At 47.6% G+C, this 23,087-nt stretch overlaps 1 protein-coding gene across 1 annotated transcript in view; it reads left to right on the plus strand.

The window, feature by feature from the left end:
* The window catches only part of PLPP4 (phospholipid phosphatase 4), a 125,931-nt gene that overhangs the window by 35,870 nt on the left and 66,974 nt on the right, over window positions 1–23,087 (plus strand). The window contains exons 2-3 of the mRNA XM_042908997.1: window positions 9,581–9,689; window positions 19,136–19,226. Coding sequence (XP_042764931.1) covers window positions 9,581–9,689; window positions 19,136–19,226 — 200 coding nt within the window. The remainder of the gene's footprint in view (window positions 1–9,580; window positions 9,690–19,135; window positions 19,227–23,087) is intronic.

Raw genomic sequence — 23,087 nt, forward strand, 5'->3', positions numbered from 1 at the left:
AATGATCAGGGGCTTCGTTCAGGTCAGGGCTTTGCTGATATCTGCCAAGGACTCGGGGAAGAAGGGCCTGTTGCTAGCTGGACCCCTGCTAACTGCCACCAGGGAAATTCAGATGAGGCTGTAAGGGAGCAAGATCTCGAAGACACTTGAGGGCCCCATTTGGGAACAAGTGCTCTCTCTGGCTGATGTGTTTTAATTAAAATTATAGCTCAGAAACCTCTTCAAATTAAGTTCTGTCTTCACTGTGTTTTGTCCTAAGCATTGAGTGGCATTCTGTGCTGCCCCAGGACTCTGCTCAGTGGTGTATTCTGGGGTCTTTATGTGGCCTGGTGTGGCCACATACCACATATTCCAGGTGTGGGTACGTAGAATGTTCCAGAGTGCTTTCAGCTGTGGCTAAATTCCTAAAGACTTATTTAATCCAGGAATGAATGGTTCCCTGGGCATTCTAGAGCCAAAGATTAATTGGAGACTGAGGTCTGTTAGCAAAGAGATACGAACTTTCCTCCCTCGTCCCCTTTCACTACATTTTTTTTTTTTTCCTTTGGAGTGGTTTTTGTTTGCTTGTGGCTCAGAGACAGTCTGGTGGTCCCTGCAACGTTTTCTGCTGGGAGATGTGTCTGGCCCAGAGGGCTCTGCGTTGCCGGCCCTACTGGGAGAGCTTTTCTGAGCCTGGGCCTGGGCTCTGAGCTCTGGGAGGCCTGACAGCCAGTGGGAGGCAGATTCCATAGGTTTCTCAGCTGCCTGGCTCTGCCCATAGTCACCTGTCCCCCACGGCTCACTGTCACCCACATGTCACCGCCTTAGTTATGAAGCACTTGCTTTCCGAGGCGTCCAGTCTGGGCAGCATCTGAGCCCGGGAGAGGACTCCTCATCGCCTCAGGCTCTGAGGCGACCTCGGGGTCTTGACCTGAGGGTCTTCAGAGAGGTCTAGGTGTGCAGGTTTTGGAAGGGAACTCCTTCTGTGAGTCAGCTGACCTCTTCCCTTGTCTCTCCTTTCTTCTTGCTGACTTTTATTCATTCCTCTTTCTGTCTGTACACTTGACTGAAATAATACTTTCCAAGAGCATCAGTTGCTTTGGCTGAGAAAACACTTAATTTTGGAGTATCTTTCTGGCCAGTGAGCAAAATCATTTAAAAACAAACAAACAAACGGACTTCGTGTTGTGGAAATTGTCACAAACCCTCCACCAGTTATCAGGACTTTGATTTCATCTGGTCCCCTCTCCCCCTTTACTGGTGGAGTATTTTTCCTTACTATTTATTTATTTATTTATTTATTTATTTACATTTACTTACTTACATTTATTCCTTCTTGAAAGACACAGAGTGCAAGTGGAGGAGGGGCAGAGAGAGAGGGAGACACAGAATCCGAAACAGGCTCCACGCTCTGAGCTGTCAGCACAGAGACCGACGCGGGCTCAGACCCACAAACCGTGAGATCATGACCTGAGCCAAGTTGGATGCTTAACCGACTCAGCCACCCAGGTGCCCCTATTTATTTATTTTGAGAGAGAGAGAGAGCAAGCGAGCATACAAGTGGAGAGGGGCAGAGAGAGGGGGAGAGGGAGAATCCCAAGCAGGCTCCACGCCATTAGTGTGGAGCCCAATGCAGGGCTCAAACTCACAAACCATGAGATCGTGATCTGAGACAAAATCAAGAGTTGGGTGCTTAACCAACTGAGCCACCCAGGCGCCCCTATTGATGGAGTATTTTAAAGCAAAGCCCAGTCATAACATCATTTCATATGCCAATACTTCAAAAACTTTAACCGATGAGAACTGAAGAAAAACAAAAACAATGAAACAAAAAACTGAACCAGCCCCCCCCCCCCACAAGAGCACAACACCACTTGAAAACCCCAATCAAATGAACACCTAATTTCTTTGAATCAGGATCTAGATAAGGTCCCCATGTTGTTTTGTGGGATGCATATTCTTAGGATTTTTTTTTTTTAATTTGTGATTTTTCAGTGAATAGTAGTATTAATGGCATTGGTATTAATTGTTGGGTGCTTCAACAATTCAAAATGGGTCCAGCAGGACCATTGGGTGTGTCCTGCTTTTTCTGTGCGGTGGTTTGAATATGCCGTTGGCTGCAGGAGCTGCCTGATGGGGAGGGGGCATCTACTGAGCGTCGCACAGCCTGCTCTGTGCTGAGTCCATTATGCGTTTCCTCCCCATCCATTCCTCACCACGGCCCTGAAGGTAGTTTGTGTGGTTATCTCCACCCGTGGACAAGGCAACCAGGGCTCAGAGAGGAGGCGTAACTTGCCCAGGGTCACACAGCTTGTAAGTGGCAAGGGTAGAACATAGCCTTTTCAACTCCACAGCTGTGGCTGCCAACACTTTACTTTCATGGCCAACATTACCTTCTGTCCTAGTTCCCCCACTTTAGGGGCTCCTGCTCCTGGGCCTCTCTATACCAACATCTCATCCTGGACATTTTCAAATATGTGGAAAAGTAGAAACAGCAAAATGATTCCCCCATATACTCTGCCTAGATTTAGCAATTAACATTTTAACTTATTTGCTTTATTTCTGTATTTATATGCTTTATGTATAATTTTCTGAACTATTTGAGAGTAAATTGCTGGTGATTATCCTAAGCTCCCTAAATGCTTCTCCAAAAAATAAGGCATTCTTCTACATATCCATGTTCTTACCACACTGAAGGAAATTAGTACCTTATTATCACCTGATATCTAGTCCGTTCCAGTCCCTGTACTGCCCTGCTCATCCTCAAAGTTTCTTTTTAATGGCTTTTTAATTTTTTTGACCCAAGATCCAGTCAAATGCATGTTACATTTGGTTGTCTTGTCTCTTCAGAGTCTTGTAATCTGGAACATTCCATCTAGCTTTATTCCTAGACTTGTCTAATTCGTTGCTGGAGGGCATTTGACTTATTCCTCTGCCCCTGTGTTTCCTATAAGCTAGAAGTTGGATCCAAAGGCTTGATTAAGTTCAGAGTATACATGTTTGGGAAGACCAAACATCCATGGGTCCATCCGTGGTTGGAGGTGTCGTGTACTTCATGGAGCGTGTGTCAGAGGTCCATGTGTGTCTGTGGTCCCAGTATTGGTGACCACAGGTATAGGGGAGGCAGATTGGGGCTGTTCTTTTTCTTTTTTTAAATTTTTTGTTGACGTTTTATTTATTTTTGAGAGACAGAGAGAGACAGAGCATGAGCAGGGGAGGGACAGAAAGAGAGGGAGGCACAGAATCCAAAGCAGGCTCCAGGCTCTGAGCTGTCAGCCCGGAGCCCGATGTGGGGCTTGAACCCACGAACCGGGAGATCGTGACCTGAGCTGAAGTCAGACGCTTAACCAACTGAGCCACCCAGGCACCTCCAGGGCCGTTTTTATAAATGCTGAAGAAGAGCCAGTGTGAGCAGGTAGTCTTTGGGTTGGCAGCTTTGTTTTATCCACACTGCCCACCCCTGGTCCTTTCTCTTCCTTCCTGGAGCTGGATAGATCGAAGACATTTCCAGGCTCGGCCCAGATGTTTCCACCCCTGTCCCACCCCATCATGTACAGAGGGCCTGGCCAAGGAGTATATGCTCTGATCGTCCTATCTTCACACCCTTGGTGAGGAGGGATTCCTTCCCTAGGGGCCACGGGGTGGCCATACATGGAGGTTGGGACAGAGAGATGGATGGAAGTTTATTAGTCACATATGCGCACAGCAGGGGAGGAGGAGACTGCCAGCCAGCAGGGCCTGTGGGAGGCAGGCTGTGTAGTTCCAAGAGGGAGGGGTGGCCCTGGTTCCTACAGGAGGATGTGATCGGCCTGTTTGTGGGCTGGTAGGGGACCAAAACCCCATACTCAGGGATAATAAGCAATAGTTTCACCTGGCCCCTTGATAAAGAGGGTTGTTCGGCCGGGGGACCTCCCCTGAGGGGGCAGAGCAGGGAAGGGAGCTTGTGGTCAGGCTGGTCGAAGCCCGTGTGGTTTCAGACGCGAGGGCAGGACCCAGTGTTAGGCTGTAATTTGAGGCTTTCGGCTGCAGCACGGTAACACACGTACAGAACGCGTGCTATTCGCAGGTGCCCTTCTAAGAACTTCACACCATCACCTTAATATTCACACCAGCCCTCTGACGGAGGTGTGTAGGTGTCATCATCAGCAGTAGTTTGCAGCTGAGGAAATCAAGGCCCAGGAAGGGAAGCGTCTTGCCCAAGGTCACACAGTCAGTGAGGGTGAGTGCAAATCCAACCCAGGCTGTCCCTCCGGAGTCAGTGCCCACAGAGTTGGGAGGGCATGAGGGCTGGAACCGGGGGAGGAGGAGTGGAGCCCGCCTGTGCCTGTGCCTCGGCCCCCGGGGCGCGGCCACCCTCGCTAAGCCTGCCTTCCCATCCTTTGTGAAGCTTGCTGCAGAGAAGAGGGGCCATCCCCAGGATGGGGTGGGGGCCATGGGAGCCGTTCCTCATCTGGTCCAGGGCTGGTCTCCTGGATACAGTGCAGGTGAGCGGCCGACAGCTTTGCTGCACGGCACCTGCTTCTCTGGGGGGCGGGGAGGAGGGGGATGGTGGGGGCAACTTCTTGGGGTCTTCACTTCTCTTGCCACCTCCTTCTCTGTGCATTGTTTCTTCCCTTCCCTCCTTCACAACAAACATCCGACTGCCCTCTGCAAGAATCTGATTTCAGCCTTCACAGTGAGAACTGAGATCAACATGTTGCATTTCCCAAGAGCAAGGTTATATTTCTAATTGTGGAAAATTGTGTCTCTTATTCAAATAATTTCAGTTGCCACTACACTGGTGGGCAGTGTGTGTGTGTGTGTGTGTGTGTGTGTGTGTGTGTGTGTATTTGCATGTTCTTTCCTTAAAGTTCCAGACTATGTGCTGAGGAGGACGTGCATTAGTGGACATTCCAAGGCACATAGAGCTGTGACAACTTAGGCAAGAGACCTTTTGTCTTGTAGCCTCAGTGTTCTTGTCTATAAAATGGGAATAACAGCAATTTCTATCTCATAGGCTCTTATGAAAATTAAATGAAATAATGTTGGAAAGCACCAGGTCAAGGGCATGGCACAAGATGGCTCCAAATGTAATAACCAGTTATTATGAAATTTGTTACTCTTGTCTTTGGGATGGCCAACCACCGAACTCAGGAGAAGGCTGTATGTTCAGAGACAGGTCACGGGCTTGCTGGCTCACAGAGATAATTCATCAGTACATTCTGTCCGTGGCCTCATCCCACCCTTTGCCCTAGGACTAACAGTAAGTCTGACACACCTCCTCCCTGCCGGGCCTGGAGCGACTTGCCTGTCTACTGACCGCATCCAGTGCCCATTTGTAAGTGTTTTCCCTCTCTCATGGGAGATGCCCACCTGTGGGAAAAGTCAATAGTTCAGTTAAGGAACAGGCTTTACTTTTTGCTCTTGCCTGGAAAACTTCTTTATCACACTGCAAGGTTCAAAAGGGACTTCCTGGGCCATTGTCACTCACAGAATGGTCAGATGATGAGTGACAGTTGTCATCGTTGTCTGTCTGACCCTCTTCCCCCGGCATGCAACCTCCCTGCCCCAAGGTTGGGGAGAATGGGGGTGGGGAGTCCTTCTCAGACCCACTTTGTGTCCTCAGCAGTGTTGATGTTCACATTGGAGGAACAGCAGCCACCTTTGATGGAGGCCTTCAGTGCCCTAGACACTTGCCAGACCCTAACTTTTCTTACTGCTGATGATTGCAGTATTATTACTGCCCTGGAAGGTGTAGCCATCCTGGGGGTAGGGTGGGGGGAAAGATACGAAGTCTCAGAGAGGTTTTCTCAAGCCCCTCAGCTGGCAAATGCCAAAGCAGGGATTTGAACCAAGTTTAATGGTCTGGTTAGGTTCATATTTCAGTACAATCTTGTGTTATTTTTGGTTGTGGGAAAAGGAGGTAGAAATTTGTGTCTAGTATGTGACTGAAGTGTTAACCTATTTTGAAAAAGTTATGCCATCAACGTATGTGATATGATTAAAGGGGGGAGATTGCGGAGCTTTGAGAACTTGGCTTTGAGTTAGAAGAAGCATCGGGGACAGAGGCTTCACTGTTCCTTGCTAGTGTGATGTCAAGATGGGCCATTCTTCTGGGTTCCTAATTCTGAATGTTGCCCCATTCAGCATGTGGACAGTGATAGGTCCACACCCTGTGACATTTCCGGGGGTTAGGATCCTCATAAGCAGCCCTAGATTAGAGGCCATCTCATGGGTCCACCTACTGGAACACTCCTAACCTGACATCTCCTGAAAGCAGAGTGGGCTGGTGATCTGTGTAGACAGCTCTGACACCTGTAACTGAAGACCTTGACGTCTCATTCCCCAGTCAGTTGGCACTTCACGGTCCCTTGACTGTAATCTCCGCAAGAGGGGGACCACGTGTGTTTTATTCCCCAGGGTTCATAGGGCAGTGCCTGGCACATCGCAGGCACTCAGTACGTGATTGTTGAATGAATAAGCAGGAGGCAAAGGTGATGATGGTCCACTGCCTCTCCCCTACTGCACCCTTCCTATATAAGCAGATACCATATGCTGCTTAAGAGTCGGGCTGGGCTGTGAAAACAGGACTGGCCATGAGGAGACAGAGAGACAGAGATGGAGAAAGAGAGTATGGATAGGAACCCAGCCTCAGGAGGATTTATGCATGAATTAAAAAGAATTGCTCAGCACAGAGTTAGAATAATGTCTCTGAATTTTCACTGTGTATGTTTTCCAAGTTCTTCGAACCGCACCGTCGGAAAACTTCGGGAGAAAACAAGAACACTCTTCCTCCTTTGCGAGGAAGAAATCGGTATATGGTTAGATTGAGACAGTTGTGCGATTCGAGCAGCAGAGAAATTAAAGAAGCCTGTCTCGGATCTAGATCCAACAGCAAGCCAAGTCACCTGGCTCTGGGCAGGTACAGTTTTCACAAAAGAAAAGCTAGGTTGCCTTTAGTGGGAACTCTATCCTTTCTGCATCAAAACGTTTTGACCTGCTTCCACGACAGCAGCGGTGCTTAGAGATGATTTTAGGGGCTGTGCGATGTGCACTTAGGTTACACACGGGTGAGAGCCCCCAACTCCTCAGTCATGGAGAGGGTCGCTCACCCCTCTCCCCGTTTCCCCTTCCATCTTTCCCCGCCTTGCAGGGGACGGACAGACCAAGGCGATGGACAGGGGACAGACGCTCCCTGGGCCTTCACAGGGAGGGTGGGCTCCTCTCAGAGGCAGTGGCACCAAAGAATTTAATAGCGGTCTTTTGTTTTCATTGCGTTTATGTTGACATTTACCGGATGTTGACGGAGGGAATGTTGACTTTGTAATTAAGCAGTGACATGAAGTTTCTTCTAGGCTTTTAGTTTACCAAGTCTCAAGGAAAGTCACAGTAGGGGAGGAAGGGGGGATAAGGCAAAACTTGGCCAACTTGGTTCTTTTTTTTTTTTAATCGTTACTTATTTTGAATGAGAGAGAGAGAGAGAGAGAGAGAGAGAGAGAGAGACAGGGGAGGGGCAGAGAGAGAGGGAGAGAGAGAATCCCAAGCAGGCTCCTAATGGTTAGTATGGAGCCTGGACACAGGGCTCGAACCCATGAACCGTGAGATCATGGCCTGTGGCGACACCCAGAGTCAGACGCTTAACCAGCTGGGCCCCGCAGGTGCCCCTTGGTTCTCAAATGGCTGAAGCTGGGAAGCACCGGCTTTCCGTCCCTGGGAGCCTGTGTGTCCACCCTTAGTGCTCACATGAATCCCCTGGGGCTCTTGCTGAAAATGAAGATCCTGATTCAGTAGATCTGGGTGAGGCCCCGGGACTCTGCGTTGTTAATAGGCTCCCTCCCTTTGATGCCAGTGCCTCGGCCCCTTGCAAATCGCGGTTTGATTGACAGGTGGGCAGCGTGGCACCACCTGGAAGCTTGCTGGGGATGCCAGCTCTCTGGCCCCACCCAGGACTGGTTGTTCCTGTCAGCACAAGACCCCAAAGTGGATCCTGGCCACGTTAATGTTTGGGAAGCACTGATCTAGTGCCACTGGGCGGGGAGGGGGGGGCGGGTCCCAGTGCCTAGTGAGCCCTGGTGGGCAGGTAATTGGAGGTCGTGCTTGACCTGCTCAGCAGAAACCGGGTTTCCACTTCCTGGCTCCCAAACCACCTACAGAGAGCTCATGGAAGGGGGTTTCCGGGCCTGGGCTGCCCTTTCTTGGAAACACCCTGTCTTGTCTCCAGACCTGTCCGTTCTGCCTCACGCCCACCTCTGCCCCCGTTTGCCCTCTGAGACCCACGGTCCTCTGCGTAGCTGCCTTGCTGTCTGGAATCTCAGGGGCAGGCACTGGTGGCTGGAGCGTGGCTGGAGAAGGGACATCTATCTCTCTAGGCTCTGCTGCTCCCAGGGAATATAATTTGCTTGATGGATGTGTTCTGGCTGCAGCTCCTCGGGGTGGGGTGTGGAATTGTGCAAAAGGCTGATTGCAGGCTTTAAAAAATCGCCATGATGGTCATAACACGCGGGGGACAAACGAAGTGAGGAGGGACGGTGCCGGCTGCGTGGGGAAGAAACGGGGATCAAGGTTCTGGGGCCTCTGAGAGCGGGGCTGTGGGCACATTAACACTGCTGACGGCCCGTGGGTGGCAGGTTGTTATTTTAAAGCCACCTGTGTCATCTTACTGGCTTCTTTCTGACGGGACCTTGTCACATCCCTGCCAAGAGGCGGAGTCCAGGCCCCTCCCTGGAACCCGGGCTTGACTTTCAGACTCTTGTGTAACCAGATAAGACCACAAGACTCTGAGACTAGGTCAGAAAAGACAGTCAGCCTCAGCCTGGCTCTGTCGGACCCCCATCCTGAACTGAGTTCACCAGGTACAGGACCGGGTCCGGAGGGTCCGGAGGTGGCCTGATGGCCGCGAGCTGACAAAGCAAACCATATCCCCGCGGACTCAGCCCCCTTGCTCCCCGTCTTTCTCTCGGTGATGACTGGGTTCCGTCCGCCTGGGTGTTGTGGGCTCCCAGGGTGTGGGAGGGTTTGGGAGGCTGACAAGGTGAGGAGGGGAAGCGGTCTGGTTTCCTCGCAGCAGCCCCAGGATGCACCTCACTGCCCCCCGCTTTCCCTCCCTGCCTGCCTTTCTCTCTGCTTTCCTCCTGCCCAACCTTCTGTCTTCTCTCAGAAGCTTTTCTTGCTCACTCTGCCCCCTACTGGTGGCGAGGTGTCAGCACGCCGTCCGGGGTAAGGGAGGGGAGGGAAGAACCCGACGTTTTCCCCCTGGTGCTGCCCCGGTGGCTCTTCAACCTTTGTTCCTTCTCCAGCCTACTTCCTCCCCAGAGCCGGCTGCCCGCCTGGCCTCGCCCCACTCTGAGCCCCCATTCTGCCCTTCGGTTTTCAGTTCACTTTGGAGCCCCAACTTCCTAGGGTCTTTACAACTATTCTTTTATGCCCAGAATTGGTCCTCGGTGGCAGAAAGTTGTACAGTGTCTACCATGTCTCGGTAATTCTTTCGATCCATTTTACCCTGTCATCCCCTTCTCCTTCCCCAGAGGCTGGATTCTCCACCGAGGGCGTGAAGGAGTGGCCTTCTCGGGAAATACAGGCAACAGACGAGAGCGCTCACACATCTTTCTTTGTTTTGTTTCAGTTTCACAGAGTTTTTGGACCCATTCCAGAGAGTCATCCAGCCAGAAGAGATCTGGCTCTACAAAAATCCTTTGGTGCAATCAGACAACATACCTACCCGCCTCATGTTCGTAAGTACCGCGATTTCATGGCTGATTTGACCAGTCTCCCAAGTATGAACCAAATGGGTTTCCATTTCTGCTTTGCCAACCCCTGCTGAAGACAGTGAGCAGTCTCAGAGAAAGAGGAGGTGAGCAGCCCATGGCATTAAAACTCCATTCCAGATCATGACGGGCACTGCTTGGCCCTATGGAACCAGTAATTGCCTGACACCGTGGAAAGAGGAGGGACTGGCTTACGTGAGCTGTGCCGAGTTGTTTCCATATACTTACAGTAAAATAAGACCAGAAACGGATTTTCCTGCTCCATCTCCTTCTGGAATAAACCTGTTTTGCCAAACTCAGGCCGTATATAGATAGCTCTGTCAACCACTCGTCTGGTTCTAGCAGGTCCGTTGACTACTGATGCGATACCTCGTATGACTCAATCCCCAGATAGTGTTTTGTGCCTTTCTACTTCTAGAATAAATGGGCCAGCATCCAAATAACTGGTGGATATAGCAGGATTATTTTTACCTCTTCACCCTGCCCCGTGGCTATTGAAGCCATTTACATTTCACTTCCTATGTGCCGGGCACTGTGCTGAGAGCTTAAGAAAGGATTATCTCATTTGATCCCACCCAACATTACAGTGAGAAAGATGTCAGTCTTGTTCACATTTGCAGATGCAGAATCACATTCTAGAGAAAGGAGGGAACTTGCCCAAATCCACACAGCAAGTGAGTGGTAGAGCCAGGATTGAGATCGAAGCAGCCTGCTCTGAGCCCAGGCTCATCCCTGAGGCTGCCGTGTAGGTTGGGAGCTGAGTGTCCAAGACTCCTTGCTGATGCTAATGGCCTCCTGGGGAATTGCCATCAGGCCTTTCTGTAGCAGAGGAAATATTTAAGCTCCTCCTTGTTACGGAACAGTAATGTAATTTTTGGTTGAGCTAGTCTTCTAGCTTGAAGGCTATTCCTGTTGACCAGCCATTGTATCTTTGTGCCTCTGGAAACTTACGTGGTTGTTCTAAAGATTTCATAGAGCACATGAAGAATATTTTTGCATCTTGAAAGAAATCCCTCTGATTTTATGAAAGAAATCTTGTTAATTCGTGATGATTAGAAAGATCTTTGTCTGCAAACATCCCGAAATGCCCAGCACATTACAAGAGCTTTGAAATCTTATTTTATTTGCCTTTTAATAATTGCTTTTCCACCGGAAACTAAACTGGATTTTTGTAAATTTCAGGGGGGGAATTGAAGGGTTCAGGCTTTACCTAACACTTGAGTATTAAAATTAGACTTTTTCCATTTCTGCTCTAACTCAAATCTTCCATAAACCCTAGAAATAAAGGAACTAGTGTGTGTCTGGCTAGTTTATGCCATGGTTTTGAAAGGGAGAAGCTCTTATCACTTATCCCCACTCTTCAAAGATTTCACATTTTACGTGCCGTAAGACACAATTTGGAGATGAATGCTCGTATGGGATATTGTGAGAAATTTGTGGCTGTGTCCTAGATTTGTGAACAATGGATTGTTTTGAAGTCTAGATACAAATGCCACAAATACCCTGGCTGCAGACACACATAGGAGGGGGTACATTTGCATGTTGGCAGAGGTGGATAGGAGGCAGTAAAGGAGTTATTCAGTGCTGTGAGTCTCAGAGAATAGAAGTGTATTCAGCCTCAGATCCTGATTCCTACCCTCGAATCTCCTAAGGAGATAAGTTCAACCTTTTGTTTTGTTAGTGGTAGTTGATGTATTTCATTCATTTGGTCACAAGATTTAATGCAGGCTCCATAATAACATGAGGAAAGCAGCAGATACATTTATAATACACGTAACACAAAGAGGAAAAATATTTTGTCACCACATAAATCAGATTTTTTTTTCTCCTGGATTTTATTAAGAGTTTAATATAAAATATCATCTGTTTGCTTTGATCCATTAAAACCTTCAGGTGTTTATGGAAGACTGTAATAAAATATATATTTTCAATGTTTTTTAAAACAAAGTTGGTTTCTTTAGAAGGCTCAAGTTTTATTGTTTAATACATAAAAAAAAATCTTGGGGTCTGTTTTACTTATGGTTGGAGTGGGTTTTTTGTTTTGTTTTGTTTTTGAGAGAGAGTGCATGTGCATGTGTGTGAGTGGAGGAGGGGCAGAGAGAGAGAGAGAGAGAGAGAGAGAGAGAGAGAGAGAGAGAGAGAGAATCTCAAGCAGGCTTCATGCCCAGCATGGAGACTGTTGGGGCTCGATCTCATGAATCGTGAGGTCATGACCTGAACTGAAATCAAGAGTCGGTCAGACACTTACCCAACTGAGCCACCCAGGTGCCCCTTGGTTGGAGTGTTTTAATCTAAAGGCAAACTTTTTAACTTCCTAACCAAAGTGTTATTTAACGTTTTTTTTTTTTTTTTTTTTTTTTTTTATTTTTGGGACAGAGAGAGACAGAGCATGAACGGGGGAGGGGCAGAGAGAGAGGGAGACACAGAATCGGAAACAGGCTCCAGGCTCCGAGCCATCAGCCCAGAGCCTGACGCGGGGCTCGAACTCACGGACCGCGAGATCGTGACCTGGCTGAAGTCGGACGCTTAACCGACTGCGCCACCCAGGCGCCCCCAAAGTGTTATTTAAAGACAGCTTGTAATAAACCACATGTCTTTTGATTGGGAAATTAGTGCCTCTGGAGCGGTGTGTGTGTGTGTGTGTGTGTACGTGTGTGCACACGCATGTATGTTTTAGAGGAGCCACTTGGTCAGAGGTCACAAAAACAGTATTCAAATGGTAGGGGATTGAGTTAAGTACAGAGTCAATGGTGATAACATCACCAGGAAGCCCCTCTCATTTTCTCTGTCTTTGGCACTTTCAGCTAAGGTGACGATGGAACTTCTACATGGAAGTTGGGTGTGGTTGGATTGTTTGATTCTGAGAGTTTGTATCCCTTGATGACTCTGGGCTCCTGTTGACCAGAGAGACAGGCTGAGAATTCTTTTCACATATACTGAGTCTTGAATTAACATTTCTGGGAAGTTCCCAAACTTTTAGCTGTCTTTATGGAAAGCTGCTTCCTTATTCAGAAGACGTCATGGTTCCCTCCTGAGTGTGTGGGGTTTATCATAGCATCTTTGAAAACCTGCTTTTTGCTGTAGGAAGACTTAGTTTGTGTTGTTTTTTGCTTTTTAGTATACTCTTTGTTTCTGTCTTAGTAGTTGTGTCTTTGTAGATTCAAGGAACACTTCCAGCCTGCTGTGGGTAAGAAAAGCCATAGGAGCTTCAGGTGATGGGAAGTCAAATCAGATCTGGGGGGTATATCCTGCATATAGGGGTCCTACAGGCTTCTGGTGGAGATGGTACTCTAAAGAAAAATAGAATCTAGAAAGGGCTAGAGGCTTGGGTAAACTTGCAGGGAGCTTCCTCATCACCATCATCACCATCACCACCGCCATCATCATCATCATCATCATCATCATGGCAGTAACAACAACAAGTAACATCTCTGGAATACAGGAGTTGTGCTCACCACTTTACACTGGCGTCTGAGATAATCCCTGTCACAATCTGTTGAGGTCATCACTTTTGGAATCCTATCATTTCAATGGAAAAAATGGCAACTGCAATGAGATTCAGCAACTTGTCCAAGGTTATACAACCACCAGTTGCTAGACCCCGATTTGAATGCCAGCTGCCAGAGGCTAGACCCTCATGGACCCATTCAACTGTGATGTCTCCTTCGGGGCTCAGGTGATGTGGAAAGGTGGTGAGAAGCCGATCGTATGCACAAGAGCTGGTGTGTCAAGGCACAGACACAAGCAAGCAGGGGCCATGTGGGCCCAGTGAACAGGGCCCAGGGACACAGACATGAACATGACTTGGATGGACCCAGGAAAGCTCTTGATAGGTAAGCTCAGGTAGTGAGTTGATGGGATGATTGGTGTTCCCCAGTTGCTTTACTTGGCTTAAACAAACAAACAAACAAACCCTACCCAACACCTGTCCTTTGCCCTTGTTCTTTCTGCCCTGGGCACAATGAATCCAGAAGATTTACTTCTGTAAAATATTACTGATACCGTGTTGATTCGATAACAGTGTTTCCTATTCTAGTATAGAATGCTTCTAGGGAAGACAGAAAGTTAATTTTGCGGGGAGGAGGGAAGGAAAAGAGACAAAGCTGGCTCATGATAGACAGTTTAATTTTTAGACTCTTTGCAAAAGTCGTAGACAGCTCTTTTCTCCGTGATGGGCTGTAATTTCTTACCCACAGCAAGGCCCTTTCCAGGTGTCTGCACTGCATGTCCTGGGTTGTCTCTATAAGCACTTTTCAGCACATCTGTCAAGTGCCAGAAATTAAGGCACTCTGGGCCTGTTGTTTGTCTGATATGAATGAACTCCGGTGACAAGCTCTTCTCTGGTTAACATCCTGACATCAGAGTTTGAGCCCTTTCGTTGTTAAAAGTTCTCGGTATACTTGTGCCCCTCCCACGTCAGACACACTGGCCCTGCTTTGTCATTTTCCAGAAGCATCCTGGAAGTACCGTGTCTTGTATCAGTGCCGCAGGTGACCCACCTTCTGGAGCAGCAGTGGCCAGGAACCGACAGTACTTCCTGTGTTGGTTTCATTGGTGGACGCACAAGGCCGGTCCCCGGTGGAGACTCTGGTCTCTGGTCGTGTAGGCAGTGGCAGGTTGCCTGGATGAATTAGGCTCTTCCCTGTTCCTGACTTCCTCCCGGCACTGCTCAGACTCAGGGCATAGGGGACGGGAGCTTCAAACCGCTTTGTTCCCAGTAGTGTGGTCACGGGATCCTGGTACTCCTTTACTGGTTTGGGTCATTTGTTAACACTTTTCCCTGGGGAAATAATGACATCGTAGCATCCAGTGGATTCTCTGGGTCGGGCTTCTCTGTACATTCCAGACTGGATTGCCTCAGATCCCCTTTCTAGCTATGTGACTTGGAAGAATCACCTACCCTCTCAGTGCCTCAGTTTCCTTACTTGTTTAAAGGGCCTTTGATAACACTCTTCTCCCCCTCCTACAGTGTTGAGAGCATCAAGTGGGGTGATAGACTTCCAGTGCTTTGTTTAGTGTGTGGTACAGAAGAAGCATTCAATAACTGCTGGTGAATTTAAATCCCAGTAGCAATATTTATTATGGATGGTATTGTTGCACCCATCTTAGAGATGAGAAAACTGAGATCCAAAGGTGAAGAGGTTGAGTGACTTGATCATGGCCACAGAGCTGGTAAGCGTCAGAGCTGGAGCTTGAACCCAGCTCTCCTTAATTGGAGTCTGTTCTGCACATTGTGTTTCTCAGCCTGTATAATAGCACCAGGCAAAACCAGCCACAAACTGGACCCTGCCTGATGACTGATATATTATCACAAACTGGACCCTGCCTGATGAGATATATTATCTTGATATTTGGGTTCTGTGCACTACAGTTAATTAGTAGCTTACAAAGCCATTCTTTAATGCAAGAATGATCTCGGCCTCAGTTTCCTCCCCTGTAAGATGAGGCATTTGGACCAAGGTGATCGCTGCGATTCAAGACTCCAGCCCAGGCAGCATATGGAAGTGCAGGTTGGGGTTTCTAGGCCCACCGGGTGCATGCCTTTGAGAATTCATTTCTTTCTCGGTTTTGTTAGCTGTGCAAGGAGGATGTTTCCCCAGGAGAGTAGTTAGAAGATTAGACAAATGTGAGGAAAGCCCGGCACACATAGTAGGTGCTGAATCCATGACAGCTGTCCCTAACATTTCTGTGACTTACCCATGTTCCTGGATGTGAGCCCCTTTACTTCCCCCTCCAATTCCAGAGAAAAGGCATTTACCATGTTTTATTAATGCTTCTTACTTCTAAGGTGAGAACTGCTATAACACCATGGCTAAAATCCCAGAGCTTGATATAAAAACAGTCTGGGTATAAATCTCCACTTTACCACTCAGTAGCTGTGTGCCTTTCAGCAGGTTGCTTAACCTCTCTGTGCCTTAGTTTCCTATCCATAAAGTAAATGTGTATTAATATGTTAATTTGCATGAAATGCCCAGAACATACCATGGTCCTAATTAAGTTTTCAGAGCACGTTAGTGCTGTTTATCACACTTACGTCTGTATGCGGGGCAGCCCTGTTCTCGTAACTAGTGAGGGAAACTCAAGCATGGAGAAGGGTTCAGTCTGTTTTCCGCGTCCTGCAGTAGTGGTTGGCTGGAATTCATCATTCTGGTCTCTCTCCGGTCCCTCTTAATAAGCACTCAGCGTTCACTGTCTTTCCACTGGGCTCATTCCCAGGATTTAAAAAACATTCAAAGCTTGGAAAAGTTAACCTAAGGGAAAACAATAGCAGGGGAAATTTTGCCTGCCTTTGTCCTACATGTCCACATCTGTTTGGAAGTAGAAATGGTCACCCCCACTTCCTGTCTGTGTGTCTTTGTCTCCAAGGGCTCAGGCAGTGGAGCAGCCGCCTTTAAAGGCTTTTGCAGGAGCGGTGGAAGGGGTGCGCCCTGGATTTCATTCAGTCTGGTTTGTTGGGTGAAAGGGGGGTACCCATTCTTGTTTCCACTCCTCTTACTCAGTTCGGGGGTGCTTCCGCCCAGAAGGAAGTTGTTTTCCTAATGGGTTGGCTTCTGGGGCTTAATCTCTTAAATCTACCTTTTAGTTGGAAAATCTTGGTAAAAAGGGGGAGAGATGACACATGTAAATATGTCTCCGGCTATGCTGACTTGAAGACTGTGCTGTCCAAGGATATGGCAGATATGTTTCCAGGAAGAAGAAGTGGGATCAGAGCCCAAGTGTCATTAGGATGAGGGGAGGAAAGAAAGATGGCTACACCCTCAGGCACAGACATTTCTGTGGCCGCCTGGGTGATGGGTGCTGTGGTTCTTCCTCTGATGCATTCCCTCATGTGAAGCTCATGAGCTGGGGAGCCCTCGCCCTCCTGGGTGACTAGCATAGGCCTAGGAAGTAGTTTCTTGGTGGTTCTAGAAAACAGACCAATATGCATCTACGTAGGAAAGTTGTAGAAGGGGTGAAATTAAGTGATGGCTCTGGTTGGGCCATCAGAGTTGGGGGGGGGCGCTGTTGGAAGTAGGGGAGCTGAGACAGGAAGCGGTGCTCAGGGAGATCCCCTTGGCCATCAGGCTGCAAGCCTGGAGCCACTGGGTGGTCCTGATGCCTTCTCCGGCTCCTGCTCATGGGCCCGGAGCTACCGGTCTCCCCTGTGGTGTCCCTGTCTCCTTTTGGTTGGTACACTCCAGCTCAGGATCTCCTGTAGGCAGCCTCTGAGGTAGGCAAGGTCTTGCCAACTCGTATCTTTTCTGGGGTTTTATGTCAGTCTTACCTTAGAGTATTCCATCCGGGATTGCCTTGTAATGTTGTCTCCAGTCCTGCGCTATTCTGGTACTTAAGGTTTGAGTACCAGTGGGGTCACTGTGCGCCATTCACTGTTGAGTGAGCTGCTTTTCCCTATTGGGGAGTGTGTGGCCTCGTCTGCGTGTCTGACGTGAGAGGAAACAGGGAGCTAAGGACTTCTTGGACCTTGACTGTAACTTTGGACTTAAGTAAGCAGGGGCTTCCATCATCACTCTTGAAACACTAAATGCGCGAGTCAAACCTCTGACTCACCAGCATCAGTATCATTTGAGACACCTGGTACAAAATGTAGATTCCCAGATGGGTCTTGTAAGGCTACTTGAGCTTTGTAATGAACCCGACTGTTATTCAAGTGTGAGAGCCACCCAGGCACCCCTGGGAACCTTCACAGATGTCGCTGGAGGTATTAATGCCCAAGTGAGCATTGCCTTTTCCAGTCGCCCTTGGGGAAATCTTCTGCTTCTCTGCTCTAGTTCTGAATCTCCTCTTATACAGCTGCCCTTAGACTGGTGCCACATTCTTCTGAATACCTTCCATGGTGATAGGACTTGCTGATTTGGTGTTTAAACAGCTAAGTCATTCAGGGCCACAGCTGATAAGGAGGCTCATCCAGCTGGTTACTGCCATTGTAATGGGAAAGAAACCAGCCAGCAAGGGGAGGGGTTTTCTCATGTCTCATGAGCTGCCTCTGAAGACGGTTCCCAGAGAGGAGACCCCAGGATGTGCTGAGCTCTTGCAATCTAGTTGTAGCAAGTGTCTAGAGCATCTCCGGTCGTTTTGAAAGACTGTTCATTTGGGTGAATTGTTTTTATAAAAGAAAAGTGTCTTCTAGCCAAGCCTATCCCCATTAGAAAGTCCCTTTCCAAAAAGTGGCATTACATTACAGGTGGAGATTTCCAAAGGTGTGACCACTATCGGTCAATAGTCACCAAACCCCACCCTTCCTACCACTGTGTATTAGGTCAGTTGCGAATTTGTGAGATAATTAGTCCCTTCTGATATTGTTTTCCTGAGATGTTATAATCAGTAAGGAAGTAACTTCAATACTGTTCTCCTGGTTGTTGGAATGTTGAAAACAACTAATTGTAGAATGCTGAATAAAGGCTAGATATGGCAGGCAGAAAACCTGGTCTCCAAAGCCTGGCCTTGCTACTCACCAGCTGTATGTCCTTGGGCACATCATTTAGTCCCCAAGCCTGGCAAAGATAGTCACAGAGTCATCATGAGGATTTAAGAGACACCGGTGCCTGATGCTACCCAAACATAGTTCCTGCCTCATAGAGTGCTCTGTAATCAATGTTGCTTGCATCTGAATCCCACCAGCTTGATTCATTAAACACTTATTGTACTTTTCTGTGTGCTTTGGGCCAAGGGAGGGGAGGAGATGGAAGAAAGGAAGGGAGACGGTAAGCAAAAGTATTAAACTCTGCTTTGTGGAGGAAATGAAATTCAGTAAAAGAACACCAAAGAAAATGAATCGATTGACTCTAAGCAAGTCCAGTGTGTTGCCAGAGAGATGGGGATGGGAGGCCAAGGGTTCTTTCTGCAGTGGAGGATGTGAGAGGGTCCTCTGGCAAAGATGAGTCATCATTATAGGCTATTCTTTCCTGTTTAAAAAGCCACCACTCTGGGGCGCCTGGGTGGCTCAGTCAGTTGGGTGTCCAACTTCGGTTCAGGTCACGATCTCTCAGCTCGTGGGTTCGAGCCCCACGTTGGGCTCCGTGCTCACAGCTCAGAGCCTGGAGTCTGCTTCGGATTCTGTGTCTCCCTCTCTGCCCCTCCCCTGCTCACACTCTGTGTCTCCCTCCCTCTCTCTCTCAGAAGTAAACATTTTTAAAAAAATTAAAAAAAAAAAAAAAACCAAACTAAAAAGCCACCACTTTAAAGGTGGCTCCCAGCAATTGCAAATCAATTATAACCCACAATCAGACCTCCAATTTTTTTTTAAGTCGTCAGAGTCTCTAAGTATAGATATAAATCCTCCTTCTTTGAGGTCAGGAGTTCAGTAACATCATTCAACTAGTGAGTCTAAATGAAACTAACTTGAACTAATTATCAATCAGCCCTCTGATAGCAAACTGCTGTCCTCATAAGGGATTATTTGTTATTTTTTCCAGGCAATTTCTTTCCTCACACCCCTGGCTGTTATTTGTGTGGTGAAAATTATCCGGCGAACAGACAAGACTGAAATTAAGGAAGCCTTCTTAGGTAGAGTATTCACAGTTCTTGCTCTAGGGGATGGGGCTGAACTTAATTAGATCAGTAGATTTAAAAAATCTCTGTTGGACCCAGCTGATTTTTCTCTTGGTCAAATTAAACTTGGGAGAAACAAGAGAAAGTGAACTTTTAGCCCTAAGAAGAGCCAATTCGCAGATGGTAAAAAACACCTTACCTTCAGTGGCAGCCTGGCTGCTGTCCATTGTGCTGAATGTGAATGTCCGTCTGTACATCCCAGATCTGTGCTACTCAGGCACAGGAGCAGAGCAGCTCTTAGTGGTAAGGCAAAGATGATCTGAAACTGTCACTATTGACTGCCAAATCCCACATTTGTGACTAATAAATTACAGGCAATTCAGAAATCAGGCACAGATTTCTTGACCTGTCACCATTGGCTGGAGGCACAAATGGGCAAAAGCAGATGTAAAATATAACAGAATTCGGAAATAAACTCTATAACTCATCTTTTTGGGGACATTTCTAAAATTAAGCAATTTTTATTGTATAGAGAGTGTCGTAGTCTTTGCCATCTTTTATAAGACCGTTGTAACAAATTCTCCCCAAGCTAAGCTGTATCTGCATGTGACGCAAGTTTGGCATTTTTAAGATTAAATCCATTTTTATGATCTGCATATTAGTTAAAGGACTGAGTAAATGACAATATTAAGAGAAAGCAAAGGTAATTGGCTTGCTGAGTAACCCAAATAAACTTGCCAATAGCCAGGTTTTCAGCTTTCTGATCCTTAGGAAAACTGAATTATGTTTATTTTTTGACACCTCATAAAAGCTATCCAAACTCTTACATAAACTGTGTTTTTGATGTGTTGTATGGACTTTATTGTTCAGTTAGATAATATATCTGGAAAAATGAGATATTGCCCCTCTGAGGGTATGTTTGTAAATTATTAGGCTTTGAGGAAATGAAAAGGTAGCAAAACATGGTCTTCTCTTTTCTTGGTACAAGAATGAGTGTAAGGGCAAAATCTTGGCTAGGCAGAACAGTTAAGGGGCTTTGTGCTCTGACACAGGACAGGGAACATTTCTTACATAACCAGGCTTTGGTTAGGCTCTAATTGAACAGAACAGAATCTCTCTCCAAGTAGCTCATATAAATTAGGGGTTTAGTTACAGGGTTATATCAGCAATCTCACAGATAGCCACGAATAGGGTGAAAAGGGACAGAGGAACAGTATGGGAACTAGAATAGGGAGCCGGGCCATCGGGGCGGGGATAGAGACATGCTTCTCTCTGTAATGTGCCTTCTCTCTACTTCTCAAGTGTCCTGCCTAATCCTCCAGTGGGCCCATCATTTCTGCTGCCCCATACTTTTGGTTTCTATGGTGTTCGAGCTTGCAGCGGTAGGCGCTCCCACCCCACACCCATAGGACTGTCACCTCCAATGCCTACCTCCAAGTACCTCTGCATCTAATGGACCAGACTTCCTGGGCAGACCCTCTGGCTCAGCCCATTTTTCTTACCCGGGCACAAAAGTCATGAGTCCCTGGCCAGCCTATAGGTGCCCTATCTCAGGTCAAGTGTTTACCCGGCTGCTTATCTGTGGTTTGGGGATTTGGCAGTCACATGATCTCAGTCCCCTCAGCTGATGTGGCAGAAAGGTCAGTTTTTCCAAGGAGGGCATAGTGCCCTCCACATGGGGGTGGAGCAGCCAGGGCAGCGTTTGGGTAAATATTCCCATGGTCCCTGAAACGTCCTACTGGGAGTCGTCTCAGTTGACCTGGCAATCCTTTGCCTTACTTTTTATTCTAGTTGTTCCCCTGGAACCGAGTCCCAAGGTAATATGACTGTGGGTAAGACCTGTCTCTCATGGTTATGGTTATAATTTACTGCCAGCTTTTGGAGTTGTGTGTTGTTATGGCAGTAAGTGACTTCTCTAGACCTTTTCATTTTCTGCTAAATCTCCCTTAGAGTGACATTTAGAAATTGCACACCATATCCTGCCTCCTATATGTTAACACAGAAGGTGGAGTTATTGGATGTTCTGTTTGCCTAAATAAATGAGAGCTTGCCCTGTAAAAATGATAAAGAGCCTCCTGTTGTACACAGGTGTTTTTTTTTTTTTTTTTTTAAATAACTTCTTTTAGGAAGCCTTGGAAGTAGGGGGCTGGAAGAGTAATCTTTAAAAACCAAGGACAGAAAATCACGTGTAGTGTTTCCAGTGTTGTCTGGAGTTCAGGACTTTCTCAGTGAGAGTGGTTTAGTGTTCAGGTCCCTTCTTTAGCAGACCTGAATCCCGAGTCCTTCCTTTATCTGCATGTCCACAGTGGCCACCTTTGTGCGTGTGCCGTGGAACAAGATGGGTGAGGGTTGCCCCCATGCAGCATCCGGCTTTTAGGGGTTTGGCTGCAGAACAGCCGATTGGTGTAACAGAGACCCCTGTTATGGAAATACCACAGTGCTGAATTCCCAACAAGCAAAGCAACAGCAAAAGCCCTCTAGTCCTTTGGGATGCATATAAGCAGTATTGTTCTCAAAACAGGCCTCTCGAGGCTAACTCACTGGATACTTCACTTTGAATTTCTTTATCGGACATAGTCTGGTTTGTCTTTGGTTTTGTTTGCGTAATTCTCTCAAACCCACTGTGCTGTGGGATGTTGTAAACACAGCCCTTATGAAACAGACCCACTGGGTTATTGTTAGTCAACAAACATCCCTGATTGGGGCCATTCATTTCCTGCTCAGCCAGCCTTTCATGCATCTGATCTGGGCGCAGCCTACCCTCTGGTATCAGTGAGAGGCCCCCATATTGGTCCCCCAGGGGTTGTACTATTCAGACAAAAATAATCAGTTCAGTTTACTTCCAGAATGCTGAGACGACTTTCACCCTAAATAGCACCAGTTAGGAGCCCGATTGTCTTCTGTCTCCTTCAGGCTTTTAGATCAGAGAGTGAAGTTGCCAGCTGTTGGTGGTTACATCGCATCTACACATTTTCTAGTTCAGCTACTTGAAACTTTTCAAAGAACTGCCTTGTGTTACAATAAACCCAGCCGGTGCTGAGGCTGGGGACATGTATGGTGTTGTGGATCCATGTAGCGGTCTATGAAATTCCCTAAGGGCGTTGGGAGATCAGCTAGCAATGCTTGTTTCCGGAGACCTCCTCGGTGCTGAGGCCACGCTAGGACCCGAATAAGAAGGAGTCTGACCCAGCTGGGAAAACCCAGCAGTGAGTCTGCCAAACCAGCTCTAGCAGGAAAAGATCCCAGTCCTGCAGGGTGATCCCACAGCCTGTGAATTGTTATAGCTCTGGGGAGAATACATCAGTGAAGATAGCTCAGGGCATTTTCCCTCCTCTCTGCAAAGGAGACCTCTCAGCAGTGTTCTGAGGTGGCAAGAGAGGAGGGAAGCCAGCATTTCAGAAGGAAGGGTCTGTGTGTACAGGATGTAATCAGCGGGATCTCTCTGAATTCCCCCATGCCCGGTTCCTATTTATACATCCCAGTTGCCTGCTTGGTGTGTTAATGGCAGTGCGGGGCTGTCACTCTTGCTCTTCACACTGGTGGCCCATCCGTCCTTTGCTGCCACACTCAGATATGGCCAGTTGTTGCATGTCTCGCTCTTAGGTAATTTGTTTCCCTTTGACAAAAGTATTCATTTGAACCAGTCCCTCCCATTCTCTCTGCTTCCCATGACTTGTTAAAAGCAGATAGGTTTTGTATCAATCTCCGTGGCCGGTGCCCTCAGTGACTGTGTCAGCCATCCCATAGTACTTTCTGCTTGTAGAACACATTTGTCTCCCTTGATGACCATGAACTGGTCCAGGCAGTCCCTTCCTGGAAATGTCCCGCCACTGCTATTTTCTTCCATAAATCTCAGCTACTGTTGAAGAGTTAATA

Source organism: Panthera leo, chromosome D2, assembly GCF_018350215.1.
Source record: "Panthera leo isolate Ple1 chromosome D2, P.leo_Ple1_pat1.1, whole genome shotgun sequence".
Classification (NCBI taxonomy): domain Eukaryota; kingdom Metazoa; phylum Chordata; class Mammalia; order Carnivora; family Felidae; genus Panthera; species Panthera leo.